The sequence below is a fragment of the Tripterygium wilfordii genome, chromosome 12, assembly GCF_013401445.1.
Source record: "Tripterygium wilfordii isolate XIE 37 chromosome 12, ASM1340144v1, whole genome shotgun sequence".
Classification (NCBI taxonomy): Eukaryota; Viridiplantae; Streptophyta; class Magnoliopsida; order Celastrales; family Celastraceae; genus Tripterygium; species Tripterygium wilfordii.
This window is the reverse complement of record NC_052243.1, coordinates 5552636-5568175: the sequence shown is the minus strand read 5'-3', so window position 1 is coordinate 5568175 and position 15540 is coordinate 5552636. Positions and strand designations below refer to the sequence as shown.

At 36.6% G+C, this 15540-nt stretch overlaps 1 protein-coding gene across 2 annotated transcripts; it reads right to left on the bottom strand.

The window, feature by feature from the left end:
- Positions 1–9251: 9251 nt before the first annotated feature.
- On the bottom strand, positions 9252–14370 carry LOC120010039 (probable RNA helicase SDE3). 2 transcript variants are annotated; one of them, XM_038860720.1, is made up of 5 exons: positions 14216–14370; positions 12181–12993; positions 11908–12078; positions 9808–11265; positions 9252–9611 (listed from the first exon to the last, which is right to left on the bottom strand). In XM_038860720.1, exons 2-5 carry the CDS (start codon positions 12967–12969, stop codon positions 9540–9542), a joined length of 2490 nt encoding a protein of 829 aa, XP_038716648.1. In that variant the 5' UTR covers positions 12970–12993; positions 14216–14370; the 3' UTR covers positions 9252–9539. The 2 variants fall into 2 exon arrangements, with proteins under 2 accessions (XP_038716648.1, XP_038716649.1); XM_038860721.1 differs by lacking the exon at positions 14216–14370 and having other exon boundaries at positions 12181–13909.
- Positions 14371–15540: the final 1170 nt, after the last annotated feature.

The following is a 15540-nucleotide window of genomic DNA, read 5'->3' as shown; positions in this document are numbered from 1 at the left end:
GTGTGTATATATATATATATATATATATATATATATATATATTATCATGTACACATATATGAGAAATCAATTTCTCCAATTTCTGTCATATATTTTCATTAAGTACCTACCATCTCTAGTGAGATGTAAAACCATCGCGCTTGATTTGAGAATATTTTAAGTGCAAGACATTAACTAATTTTCCAAATTAGGATGTTTCGTTAATTCAATATGTTTTTCTCATTAGAGCGTAATGAATAAAGTTTAAGGAAGTAATCGTGAATCCGTGCAATTTAAGAGATTATGTAACATATTATTGTTGTCAATTCTTTTTATCTGACAATAGCACCACACACATGCAACCCACATACACTCAAATAATTCACACAAATGCACACACAAATAATGCTATCCACAAAGATTGAACCCTTGACCACCGAGTAGAAATACAAGAATGGGAACTAGCTAGGTTGGCACCCGACCTGTATATTATTGTTGTCAATTATTATTATAAAGTGGCTACTACATCACTCTACTTGCTCTCTTCTGCGCTAAACTGAAGATCAGTTGCTTCTGAGACTTAGAGTTCCAGTGAGTGTGACAAAAATTTTGGAGATCTTCTGCACTGGACAGGAGATTCGTCAATCATGGATTCTGGGGATGATGATGATGATGTGTGCATTAAGGTGTGACAAGACTTGTTGTAAGTACAAATATTTTGATATGGGATTGCACCAAATCTGACCTGCCACCAAACGAGCTGTGTGCAGTATGAAAACACAAAATTGATGGTTCCGATGTTGCCTTCCTAAAAAAAGGACGTAGAATTTAATTTGTATCAAATAAGAAAATTAGAAAATAGAAGTCTAACATCGGAATGAGAGCACTTCTATTAACAAAATGGAAAATAACACCATTGGAATGCATTAGGATTTTCATTGGGAATACATCTTGAAATGTATATAAGAACATACTTTACAAGCTAAAACAAACATAACCATGGAGGCTACCGCCACGGAGGATTGAAAGTAAATAAATGGGATAAAGATAATTGACTAGAATCATGCTAAAAAAGCAATAAAAGTTTGTAGAAGCAGAGTCTATGTTTGACGAGGAGTCATTTCCCTCCTGATGATCTCATTTTGGGGAAGAAGTATTTTAACAAAAATTTAATGAAATATTTTCACCAATTCCCTTAAAATCACCCCTCTTGATTTTTTCTAAACTATCCAAATAAGAAAATTGGAAGAAAACTCTATTTCCCTTCCCTTCCCTTCCCCTCCCCTCCCCTCCCCTCCCCTCCCCTCCCCTCAAATTCTTCAATCCAAACACACTCTAAAACTAACTATTAAATGCAAGTTTTGAAAAATTAATTAGCATCCCAGCAATTAATTCTACAAGAGAATGAAATCATGGATTAAATTCCATGAATATTGCAGTGTAAATATATATATATATATATAGGAATTCTCACATAAGGGTGTAAAATAAGGGTCCCACTTGTTATCTCACTCATTCACACTATTAAAAACTAACCCTTATTTTACACCCTTAGTTTAGACCCTTATATGAAAATTCCTCATATAAATATATATATTTAATAGTGTTAGTTTTTAATAGTGTATATATATGTATATATAGACATGAATTCTCACATAAGGGTATAAACTAAGGGTGTAAAATAAGGGTTTATGTTTACACCATTGATTTGAAATATGTGGAATCCAAAACAGTGGACCCCACTTGTCATCTCACTCATCCACACCATTAAACATAAACTCTTATTTTATACCCTTACTTTAGACTCTTATGTGAGAATTCCTCTATATATATATATATATATTATATGTGAGTAGTGACAGTGAATTCTCATGTCACCACAAAAAATAATTTTAATTTGTAAAAAAATCAATTATACAAGGAAACAAAAAATATATTGCATAATTTCTCATGATGTAATAAGTAGTTACTATACCTAGATCCTCGTTTGTGTGTGTATATATGTGCATATTCTCTGTGGAAATATATGCAAGCAAAGTTCTATCTGAATACTGATATGGATTTAATTGCAAGCGCACAAATCGCACAAGTAATAAAGAGGTGAGTAAATTATCGTTTCCACTAGGGATGTGTTGGCAATAGAAATCAATGTCAAACTAGTAACAACTATGCAAATTGGGGAACGGTTTTGCGGTTTGTTTTGATTTTTAACTAAACTAATTAAAAAGAACAAAGACAAATCAAACACAAGTGTGAAATCAAAGATGGAAAGCACTAGGGTACTTAACGTCACCTCACCTATCCAATTCAATTCCCTTAGTCCCTTAATCCCTAATTCCTCTCTCTATAATGACAATCGATTTCCCAACCTATTCAATGTTCTATTCCTAGATACATCAAACGTATTTTCAACATAAATCCCTGTTATTCCTAACAATCGGATTAATATATCAAAAACCCATTAAGAACTATGGAAATCATTTAGCGATTGCATAAGCCACAAACCTATATTCCTATGGTTCATGCACCCTATGTCATCTATGGCTTGAGCCAAACCCTAGATATCTCCTTCCGGTCTCAATCTAGGCAGCAAATCAATTGAATGATGGCCAAACATTCAAAAGCATTAATCACACCCATAGACAATCAATAGAGAGATAAATCAAGAAATAAGGAAACCAAGTTTATTGAATCTTCAAGGTTTGGTTACATTAAGACCCTAGTAAGAAATCTAGCCACTCATGGAAGCAAAATACATCATTAAACAAAGGAAATCAACCATAGAAACTAGGATAGAAAAGGAGAGAGAAAACCCCCTTGTAGACCCTCTTCTTCTCCAAGCTCCAATGGTGGCTCCAAGCTCTCCAATGGTGGTAAAATGAAAAACCCTCCCCAAGAACTCCCAAAACCCTATTTTTTTGCCCTTTTATACTTCCCCAAACTCTTATGTCGTTTCCAAAACAAGTTGGGGTCGTTTTGGCTTAGAAACACGTGAATTCGGGTCTTTTCCGCGAAACTGCGCAGTGCTGTGAATAGTACTCCGATCGATCGGGAATAGTCCGATCGATCGGAAATACAATCTGTCTCGATGATATTTTTAGGTGTTTTGGCAGGTCCGATCGATCGGGAATGGCTCCGATCGATCGGAAATCGGTTCTGGAGTAAAAATCTTCATTTTGCACTCTTTTCCTTCCTTTCTTGCCTTGACACCTACAATATGCAAATATAACTTTCTTAGGCAATATCAACTCTTAATCAACTCAAAATGGGATGAACTTATGTGTAAAGGATGTGCAAATGTATGTATATATTTGGCACATCAAATACCTAATAAAAAGACTGAAGATATGGCAAAACTCTTTAGCTTTATGCTTTTGATTGCCATACTAATTCTTACATCTGCAGGTATGTACCAAATTCTCACTAATTGATTTCTCTTATCAATTCAAGTGGGAGTAATGATAGTGATCCCAACAGTTGTATCATAATTATCCCAACTACTAAGTTGTATGCATAAGATTTAATGCGCATCATATAGGAATCATGTGGAGCCGATGAATTCAGCAGTTGGGATACCGACTATTGAAATCTTTATCATTTTCGATTCATGTGATCGTCGGCCCAATAAACAGTTTGAGACAAGACTCGAATGATGATGATATTGTTTAATTATCCAGATGGAACAGGGATTTTGATGGTAGGAGCGAAGGAATGTAAGAAAAGTTGGGACTGCGAATATCTGGTGAAGTGTGAATTGGACTGCAAAAGGCGACACAATGGAAGTGGAAAGTGTGTTGAGTTTCCTCCTCCACATATTCCTCACCAATGCGTTTGTTCATTCCAGTGTGCAAATTAATCTCAGTATTATTATTATTATCTTCATTTAGATGTTATTTAACGCATGCATGTACGAATTCGAGGCTTTAAATAAAACAGAAAAATAATCTCGAATTCTCAATATTATGTGGCTTGAATATATATATATATCTTTTTAGTGATTAGTTTTTTATGGAATTAGTGTTTAATTGTTGTGTTGGTTACACCCTTTTTGTTTGTTTTTTCTTCTAAACGATAAGACCAATCTAGGAGCCTACGAATCCTGAGAAACAACAACGAACACACACATGTATATATCTGTATATATCAAGGTTTTGAAAATCATATCGATCATTAAACCGAAAAATTTATTGGTTCAAGGTTCAAGATTCAAAGGTTCAATCGAGTTCGAATCGGGGTTCAGTATAATATAAATAATATTTAAAAAATTTCATACTATATAGCACCCACTATAAAATAAAATGCTTGAATAAATATACTAATTCAAGTTTTACCGTTGGTCATTGGAGGAAAGTCGTATATGGTATAAAATGTAGTTATAATTCACTAAGCACAAGGTGTTAGAAGAAAGGTATTAATAGAATAATATGTATTTTACAACCAATTTTAATAAATTCAATATATTTCTTCATTTTTGCTTTATACACATTCGATAATTAATTTTTTAATCATTACAAACTAATTTTAATAAATTTAATATTTAAGACACATGTATATAAATACTTAAATATTTATATATATATAGTTTATTATGCACTTCAATATATATCTATATACATATCTACCTTCAGTATGTATAAATATTTTAACTTATCCATTTCAAATTTTTTTTTTAACTTATCAAAAAAAATATCTATTTTATCTACATAATATTGTCTAACAATACATACCATATATGAAATTAATGTCTTCCTTCAAACAGACAAAATCTCATAGCTTGATTGGTTAAGGTGTTAGTTTATGAAATGTTGTTTGTTCAGACCCACTCAGACCAAATTTTAGAAAATTTCCAATTTTTTTAATTGCACTGACATATCCAAATCTATCCATTCAACCAGTTTAATTGAGAACCAGCCAATTCTCTGGCCAATTCCCTCAGAAAAATTCCGATTCTTAATAATCGATTTAAAGAATACAAATTGGACTGAATAGAGGACCGGTCCATGGTTAAACCGGTTAGCCCGACTTGCCAATCCGATTTTCAAAACCGTTGTATATATATTGTTTACATTTTTCCTTCACCTGATCAATTTGATCTAACTGTCTATGTCCACTTTGTTGCTAGGTTTCAATATATCAAGAATCAAGAGTACAAAACACCCAATCACCCTCCCTACAAGAGATAGCCACACACACACACTCTCTCTCTCTCTTTTTCTCTCACTATTTTGGAAGAACAAAAAATAACTTAATATCAACCCTATAAACATCACTTATTTTTATATCGGGTCAGCATCTCCTGACACCTATCTGGACAGCATCACCTCTATCTGGGTTTGCACCATTCCTTCCGAATAGCCAATGCTCTTATTTGGATAACTACCCAGTCGATCAATTGACTACCTGAGTTGCTCGATCAACTATGCTTCTGCCAGACTCCGCACTTCACAGCTCCATAGCTATCTAGACAGCACTTTCTCTAGTCAAGATAGCAGCTCTAGAATGGCAGCATCAGACGTGAAATTTACCTCAACACTCAACAATCATCCACTTGGAGCTAATTCCTCAAACAGTCAGAACTTCATGATCACAGTAAATGCCCATCAATAACGTCTATCTCATTTTCAGTCTCAGAGACCAATTGAAGCTTTTCACAACTTCAACTTATCAACAGTCATAACCTTGATGAACATATCAGTTGGATTCTCACTCCCAACAATCTTATGTAGCTTCAACGCTCCATCTTACAACAGTTAAGGTACGAAATGATATCTCAGTTGAATATGCTTCGTCCTCGAATTAATTGCAAGGTCCCTAGCCAAGTGAATAGCACTCAAACTGTCACTATACAAAATACCAGCAACTTGCTTCTTGCCAAGTTCTTCCAAGAAACTACTCAACCATATCATCTCCTCGGCCTCTATAAGAGCCATATACTCTGCCTCTGTTGTTAAAAGAGCAACTACCTTTTGCAACTTAGAAGCCCAACTAATATCATTACCACCTATAGTATGCACATAACCTATAGTACTTTTGTCGTCATCTCTATCACCTCCCAAGTTTGCATCCACAAAACTTTATAATTTCATTTTTTTCAAACACAAAGCATAGGGTCATACTAGTAGTAACATGAAGATACCTCAAAAATTCACTTCACTACCTCCTAATGTTTCTTTTCAGGATTACTCATGTATCGACTTACTACTCCCACTATGAGTAATGTCAGATCCAGTATACACCATTGGCGTTTATAATACTCTCAATGGCTTAAGCATAAGACACCTTCCTCATGTATTCATTCTCCTCCTCGATCTTAGGCACAAGCATCTTATGTGAAATTTTGATAAAAAAACTAGTGAAATACGTGTAGGAATTCTAGGTAGGGTGCATCTGTCCAGCCGGGTGAGGAAGCTTTCCGGATAGCAGAAGGAAACTGCAGCTATGTACAAAAATATGAAAAAGGCGTCTGAACAATCGAGGGAGGTGTCTGGACTACTCAACTGAAAATCAACTCAGACACAGAGTAAAAGAACTAGGTGTCTGGATCATTCGGGGAGCCGTCCAAATGAGGGGTCAGGGCTACACTATTTTAGTATAAATAGGGGACTTGTTTCTAGGTTTTTAACCCTAATTCCTATTGTAAGTTTCTTTGGGTTTTGAGAGGTGGTTGAGAGAAAGAGAGCAAGGTTGGAGAAAACTTTGTGGTTTATCTCTTGGGTTATCTCTCAGGTTTAATTGGGTTCAAGGCGAGAGAAAATTAAGTTTGTGATTGTAATAATTTTCTACTTAGTGGATTTTATCTTGGTTGTTTTTTGACAACGTCGTGGCTTTTCCTCCTGTCTTGGAGGTTTTCCACGTATATTCTTGTGTTGATTGTTGCTTTTCTCAGTTTCAATTTCTCTATTGTCGTGTTGATTTATCTGTCAAGGAGGAGAGTGGGTCTAATTTAACAACATCTTGGATAGCTTAAAGTGAGGTGCCAAAGGTGTGATAACTGAATCAGCATCTTTCAGGTAGAATCTTTTCAATACCTTATTGACATACTCTTTTTCCATAAGCTTCAAAGTATCACTAACTCTGTCCCTAACAATCCTCATTCCTAGGATTTGTTGGCTTCACCTAGATTCTTCATAGAGAACTTGTTTGACAATAGCTTTTTCAGCTTTTTAATCTCACTACCAACATATCATCCACATAAAGTAGAAGTATAATGTAGGAATTGTCAAACCTTTTGAAAAGATATCAGTGGCCTGCATGGCATCTTGTATAGCCACTCTCGTACATAAACGAGTCAAACTTCTTGTTCCACTGTCTCGGGGCTTGTTTCAAGCCATAAATACTCATATCCAGTTTGCATACCAAATCCTTACCAGTGCTACAAATTCCTGTAACTGCTTCATATCAATGCCCTCCAAATCCCCATGAGAAATGCAGTATTGACGTCTAACTGCACCAAATATAGATTCTCAACTGCCACCATACTCAGCACTAGCCAAAAGCTCTCCTAATGGAACTAAAGGTCCACGATTAATCAAATAAGTGGCAATATTAATTGCATCGGCCCAATCATGTTTGATAAACCTGTATGTATCTGTATACTTCTCGCTCGCTCATTCAGAGTCTTGATCATATGCTCAGCCACTCCATTATATGGTAAGTTCCAAGAATGGTCTTCTCCATTTTGATCCCATTCTTTGCACAAAACTCATAGAATTATTGCTAGTGTACTCGCCTCCATTATCCGACCTCAGACATTTGACCTTTTGGCCTGTCTCATTCTTTACCAAGGCTCTCCACTTCTTCAAGAAATAGACCTACACTTTCCTCTTGTCTTCATCAATAAAGGTCACATAGTACTTGGAACCTCTAGAAGATTGAAACAGTGAAGTTCTCCAGATTTCATTATGAACCAACTCCAACTTGATAGTCATGGTTGCTCTACTTGACTTTGAGAAACTTATAAACCTTATGTTTTTCAAAGATACAGCCTTTGCAAAGTTTGATCTTCACTGACTTTACACCGTGTAACTTGCCCTTGGATTGCAAAACCTTCAACCACTTCTCACTAATATGCCCAAGCCTACTATGTCAAGTGTTAGCATCATCCTTGTCTTCGATAGTATTCACCAAATTCTTTGAACTCAACAAGGTCGTATAGCTCCTGACATTTCACCACGAGCCACAACCAAGACTCTCTTTGCAACCTTCCAACCACAATCATATAATACAGTTTCACAACCTTTTCTATCTAATTGACCCACAAAAATTAAATTTTGTGACAAGCTTGGAATGTGTATGACATCATGCAACTTCCACACATTGTCATTAGGCAACTTAATACGTACCTCACATTTTCCCACAATGTTGAGACCTTCATTATTTGCAATATAAACCCTATCATAATCGTCGAATTTATAATTCTCCATAATACTTTGACTTGAAGTACAGTGAAAGGATGCTCCAGAGTCTATCACCCATGATTCTAGTGGACTATGTGCACTCAAGATAAATTAATCATGATTGACTTCTACAGCTGCATTGGCTTGATTCTTTTCTTCCTTCAAAACTCGACAATCCTTTTTAGAATGTCCCGACTTCCCATAGTGCCAACAACCATTCAATTACTTTCCAGACTTAGACTTGCCTCGTCTCTTTCTTGAATGAGACCTTCCGCAACTACTAAAATTTTTGTCGGATGATCTTTCTCTGTTTTCAATGTTGAGAGTGAATCACTAGTTGACTCTCCAACATTATTCATTCTCGATTCTTCACTAAGAAGTGTTGAGAGTGAATCTCTAGGTTCCTCTTCTCGTTGGAATTCAAATAGAATTCACCGTAGTATCCCAATCGTCAGACATTGATGTCTACAAGATCAAACACTTCAAGTGCTCCTAAATTACTATGAGATTGATTCATATTAGTCACCAAAAGATCGATTTTTCCATAAAGTGAAACATTATCAAATATGTCACCCAATTCTGCTAATTTTTCAAAGTGCTCACTCTGCCAGACTGCCCCCACCAGAGAACCACGTAGGATGAAGTCATTTTTCTGGTAGTTTAAGATAGTGTTTTTATGGGTCTTCCATGTAGTTTGTGCTACATGGTTCACTACTATAATCCCTTCAAGGACAGGATTGAGTCCATGGATTTTTTCGATGTATAACTCAAAAAGTTGTCTAGAAACCATTTTGTTTTGCTTGAATGCGAGCTGCAGATAAATCTATGGTTGCTTCTTTGATTGAGAATACATTAGTTTTGTTGAAGTAACAATGATAAGAGGAAAGAAAACTTCACTATTGATTTGGAAAATTTTACAACGGATTAATATCTTTATTGGTAAATTGACTGCATATACTTTATATATAGATTAGCTTCACCAAACACCTGAACACCGTATGTTCTAGCAAAATAGTGTATATTCTAGCCCATACTATACTCCGTACCAAACGGACCCTAAAAAAAGAGATTATATTACAAACCTACTTGGAAATAGTGAGTTTCTTCAGTTGGTCTTGCATGGTGTTGTCTTGCATTTTCTCTATATCAGCATGGTGTTGCCTTTCAGGGGAGAGGACAACCCTGGTAGGAGTCATTGTCAGAGCAATGCCTCAACAGCTTGTCCCAGTAAGGATCCTGTCACAAGGTGTTTCGATTGTCAGAATTCATAAAATATTTTTCTTAATGATAGATGTCGATGAGTACCAAACAGAAATTCAAACATGTAAGTTCACAAATTCATGTTCAAGATCAAAACCATCTTTAAGAAAGGCAAGGAAAAATGGTATAAGCGGACGCAGAAATATAGGAGGCCAAGGATGTGTGAAGATACCTTACAGACAATATGGGGATTCCCAACAATGATGAGCAAAGATCTGGCACGGGTAATTGCAACATTGAATCGCCTCGGATTGCTTAAAAACCCAAGAGAGTAAGTCTTGTCAAACTCATTGTGTTTGACAGTCGACCTGACTGTAGATACAACAATCACCTCTCTCTCTTGCCCCTGAAATTGTTCAACACTACCAACCTTAACATCTGACATTTCCCGAGCTTCGAGTGCATTTTTTATCTTCAGTACCTGTTGCCGGTATGGAGCTATCACCCCTATATCTGTCTCATTTAGATTCGTACTTGATTTCAACTTGTTAATGACATCAACGACCTTGCTCGCCTCAATACGATTAAACCATGACGGGTTATTGCCTTCTCTTTCATCACAGCCTTGTATGCCAATGAACATAACAGCAAAATTTTTGTCCGGAAGGAGGTCCAGCTTGTATTTTTCCAAGAAAGATTTACTTTCCTTACATGCAAGTAATTCCCCTTTATAGAAAAGCCTCGAAGGGAGGTCTAGAATTGTCGGGTGACATCGATAATTCCTTACCAATTTTGTCACAAAGCCTTCATGTTCATTCCGATAAAATTCACACTCAAAAAGCCTTTCAAGATAAGACTTGCCTAATCCAAAAGCATCCGCGTCCTTTGAATGTATTACCGGACCAAGTTGCTTCGGGTCTCCTGCAAGAACAACAACTGTATCCCTCTGAGAAAGGTTAGCTATAGGAACCATGCTTTCCGGCTCCGAAGCTTGGCCAGCCTCATCTAGGAAAATATGAGAGAAATGACCGCGTTGAACTCCTTCTGCATAGAGTAAAGATGAACTCGTATAAGTTGAAATAACAATCCTATAACGCAACAAGGCCCTCAGCGGGGGACATTTGAAAACTGCCTCCTCAAAATAGCAAAAGCGGATATAATCAGGTTGAACATCCTCGTAAGGTCTGCTTGTAGCATTTAGCCTAAATATCTCATTCTCTTTAATATCTGCAGCCTGGTTAGATACTATCTTTTCCAATACGTGATCTGCTGCGCTGTTTGAAGCAGCACATATAAGAATCCGGGCACTCTTTCTAGTCGCATATATTTGCAATATTGCCTCCACAAGAGTCATCGTTTTGCCTGTACCTGGAGGCCCGTAAATCACATAGGGAGGAGCACCTGTGCAACACAAGATCATCATAACAGAATGCATTTGCTCCTCATTGAGACCAGTCGTAAACAGCATGAATGGATCTTTCTTAATCAACCTCCTTTTGGTTAATTGAGATGGAAATAGAAGATTGTCTTCTAATCTCTCTGCTGCTTCAACAGCTTGGTATAACCTTCTCATGTTCACCCTATTATACGTGAACTGAACATTGTACAAGCTTCCGATCTGGTGACGGGTGTGAAATTCAATTGCGAATCTCAGCAGCACTTCATCAGCCTCAACACGGTGTATATAACCCTAAGAGGAAACCTCATAAATGAGTTCAAGCTCAACATGCTAAAAAGAGCTATTCACAGTGCAACAACATTAACAACAACTACGTCAAATACAATCTTTCTCGAAAAAAATAACAAAAAATACAACTCGTGTCCTTGATTTTCGGTAACTGACATCACCACATAAAAAACCAGCCGTGGGATTATCCAGTTACATGTGCCAACATTTGAAAAGTGACATCTCCTATATCGCTGGTACAAAGTGAGGAAACTCATTTAATAAAACACCAAAAACACATTGCGGACAATTTTTACTACATATTATAGTAGTGCATCATCAAGTGTTGCTATCGGTTGAGTAGTGTGAATTCAATTAAGCAGTAAACAATTATATGACAGCGAGGAGTAACAGGAATCACTTTCACGAGTGATGACTAGGAAAACTCCAAAATCATGAAGCAGAATCTCATTAAGCATGTAAAGTAGTGAATAACTAAGAAAACCTTTCACCTTAATCTTTAATTACAAAGCAGTCAGAAGGATTAGAGAGGTATACATATAACTAGGCATCTATCAAAATTCATTTGATATTTGATTCATATATGCTAAGGTGCTTCAACATTCAGTGGAATATTAAATGCTTATGCAAAAGAAGGGAAGAAACCTTATAGACAGTACTGTCCCCTGCACTTTCAGATGCAAGATTCACAAAGATGGCATCACCATGTACAAGCGATGGCCTCCTCTCAGCCAGCCCAGGGACTTCAAGAGCAAGAAATTGATGCCCTTTTCTTTTCATGGTAACATACTCCATATTAAAACGCCTCATTTCTTCCTGAAACAAAAATAAAATAAAATAAAATAAAGAACCATTTTTAGAGTCAATATAAAAGAAGTGCTACTCAAAACCACTAACTACTCGAGCATCGATAAGTACCTCCAGATGTATCTCCTCTAATATAAGCAATGTGCTGAAGAAGATAGAGTAGTTCATCCTCGTTAATCCTTCTCTAAGAACGTCAGGAACGTCCTTTTTCAACAGCAACTCTCTAACATCCTTCGGAATTAGAAATTTGGGAAGCCTATTTTTAAACTCTTGCCCCTTGGATTTTGCAGGACGAAAGGATCCCACATACTGATCAGTGGAAAAACGTTTTCCCCGTGGAGTTCTTGAGTATGGCCGGTTGGAAGCCATTGACTGGGAGACCTTGTCTTCAGCCAACAGAAAAAGCACGCGTTCAATCCTATCATCATCAACATCAAAATGCACAACAGATGTGTGCAAACCAAGTTCCTTTGGTCTGCAAGATAACCATATGGTTAAAGTGTCATGGGGCTGAAGAACTCTGTCCTCGAGAGAAAATGATTCCATGTAGCCACGACTATTTTTTGCCGCTGAATTGCCTGAAGGAGGTTCCATCAGAGACAAAGTAAAAGAGTCTGTAGGATTTGAGCAATAAATCTTAATTCCCCAAAGTTCCACCGGCTCGCTAGTGGTGTTCTCTAGTGTAATTGAACATGTAGAAGTTTCACCAATAAGTATACATTGAGGCTTTCCCTGTATAAACGGGAACGGAATGGAGATTCTGACTGGCCCCTCCTCATTCGGGTCAAAGGTACAAACAGATTTATCGTTCTCATAGTCCATGAACCCAATTTCGGCCTCATCTCCAATGACTGAGTATTCATCATCATCCCAAATGTTCTTTCTTCTTGCACTCATCATAGTAATAATGACAACAAAAAGTTCCTGAATGGCAAAGCAAATACCAAGAGAAAAGTTAGTTCAAGCAAACATCAAACATATGCTGAACAAAGTTACAAATCTTTTTCAATAGAAACATTGATTTGTTAATTAAGATTGATTTATGGCAATCACATAATTACTCCAGTGCAAGAATATGTAATTAAATTCAGAGACACAGCGAAAAATGTAATCGGTCCAGAGGCCTGAAAGTATTCTGAACCATCGACACCACCTTATAAAACTCGGCTATAACCACTGAAAGACAAATAAAGTGGTAGCTTCAATCATCACTTTCGATGGTGACCCTAATCGTTCGGTTTTCAAAAACTACTAAATTTTGGTGATATGCTAATAAAATGTTTCATCAAGAAGAGAATGCAACACTTAATTTTATTCTAAGAGAGGAATTATTTACAGCCATTTGGGTCATAAACATTTAGGACACACACTTAATCAACAAAGATCAGAATCCCCCATGAAAACAAGGCTTAGCCAAAGTTAGTACAACATATGCAATTGGATATATCAGCATGCGTTAAAGCAATGGTTCATGCACAAGTGAAAAAAAAAACCCCCAGATTGAAAATCAGTGTAGCATTCACACAAAAGTCAAGAATGAATGGAATTATGAACTGAAAAGTTCATGAAACAAAACATATATACAAGAAAAACTAACTAGAGATTGATCAAACACAGATCAATCTGAAAAATTGAGGAAGAAAATAAACACAAAAGCATTTGGTACAAAAAAAAAAACGAGAACTGACAGGTACTCATCTTTTATCAAATTAAGGGTTTCTCTTTTAGATTTTGGGGGGGGGGGGAGATCAAAAGGACCCAGTGGACCCAAATATAATCTCTAAGCACCAAAGAGTATAGTTTAGACTGTTCAGCTTCCACATTAATGCAATAGATGCAATCAGATATATCAACTAGGTCATTTCTCAAGTTTGGTAAGTTGGGCTTAGCCCAATTATTGGATTTGGGAGAAACAAACCCGTCAGGATCGGATGAATGTATCCACGGAAACCAGACCAACCCAAACGGACAATAAGCAAACAGTATAATTGATTGTAGGAGAGTGTGAATTTCAAACAATATCCATGAAAAACTAGCAATATTGATCACAAAAAGATCAATCTCACAACATATGCGAGGGAAAAAAAGAAAAGAAAAAAACAAAAAAGCTTTTTAGCTACCCAAAAAGTAGATGACAAGCGCTTACCTCCGATCAAATTTGGGGTTCTCTTCCAGATTTTGAGAGCAAAAAAATTAAATCAAAAGAACCCAAATGTAATGTAATAAGCACTGGAGACCGGAGAGTAGACTTCACAGAAAGAACACTACTACTCTTATAAGCTGTTCAACTTCCAAAGGTTCGTGCTTTTTTCTTCTTTTTTTTTGTCTGAAAAAGATACCCCAACATCTTAGTAAGGAAGTTGTTGACTGTAATTGCACCTACCAAAAAGTTGTGTGCGCCTTCCGGAATAAGTCATGTAAAATTCTGTGTGAGATGGGGACCTACAAGTCGGTTCGGTTCGGTTCGGTTCTACAGACTACAGTCAGTTGGAGTTGAAACTTGTAACCAAAGAATCATGGGCTCCAATTTACCTAATATTGGATTGGGGGGATCTGGGCCGTCTGGCCCGGCCCGTACTAATAATGAAAAATGGGCACCTCTATCTATTTAGATGATGGAACAAAGATGCAAGAAAGAAGAATCAACAACTTTGTCATGAATCAGCTTCTTCTTGTGCAAATGGATCTGCATTCCCTATGCATTTATGTTTGTTCGCTTTTGCTAAGTTTAAATCACCTATTTAGTCATTTAGAAGTATGGATTGTGTTTTATATATATATATATATATTTGTGTGTGTACTCTCAGGTTATGGATCCACACTTCATTTAAAGTGAGGGATCCATATGACACATCATTCATTCGGTGTAAGTACGATCCCCACACGTGATGGACCTATGTGTGAATTGTGTTAAATAGATCCCACACTTCACCTGAGAAGCCCTCAATCCTCGCTCCCCACCCCCACGGAATTTGAACCCATGACCTCCAAGGTCTCGAGTGAACTGGCCTAACTTGAATCTCAGTCATTGTGTTTTGTTAACATTTGTACCCTATTTCTAATACATTTCCGTAAAATTCTCTTTTGAGGAGATCCAACTATACCCATTTTAAGATTGACATTAGATAGAAAACCCAATTAGTGAATTCAAATCGATCACACTAACGGTTTAGGGAGATTTCACTTGTAGATCCAAGTATCTTAGCCCCTACGGTTTATGGTTTAAGCAAATATTGCATCTGCCATACTATAAAACTGTCAAATGCTTTCTATAAACATTGGACACTTCTCTGAACTTGCTGTAAAACACAACCAACCACTTTTAGAAAACATTAACAGTTTTATAGTAGGGCAGATGCAATATTTGCTTAAACCATGAAACATTTGGGCTTAGATACTTGGATCTATATGTGAAATCTCCCCAAACCGTTCACGCTCCGTTACTTGAATCTGTAAAACACGACCAACTAA

What these genes read in the sequence shown, in the direction of transcription:
- LOC120010039 (XM_038860720.1), bottom strand. Translation starts at nt 12,969, where the DNA reads ATGATGAGTGCAAGAAGAAAGAACATTTGGGATGATGATGAATACTCA. An exon ending in TAGAGGAGATACATCTGGAG is followed by an intron (nt 12,079 to 12,180) that starts GTACTTATCGAT and finishes TTTTTGTTTCAG; the next exon opens with GAAGAAATGAGGCGTTTTAA. An exon ending in ATCCCCATATTGTCTGTAAG is followed by an intron (nt 9,612 to 9,807) that starts GTATCTTCACAC and finishes ACCTTGTGACAG; the next exon opens with GATCCTTACTGGGACAAGCT.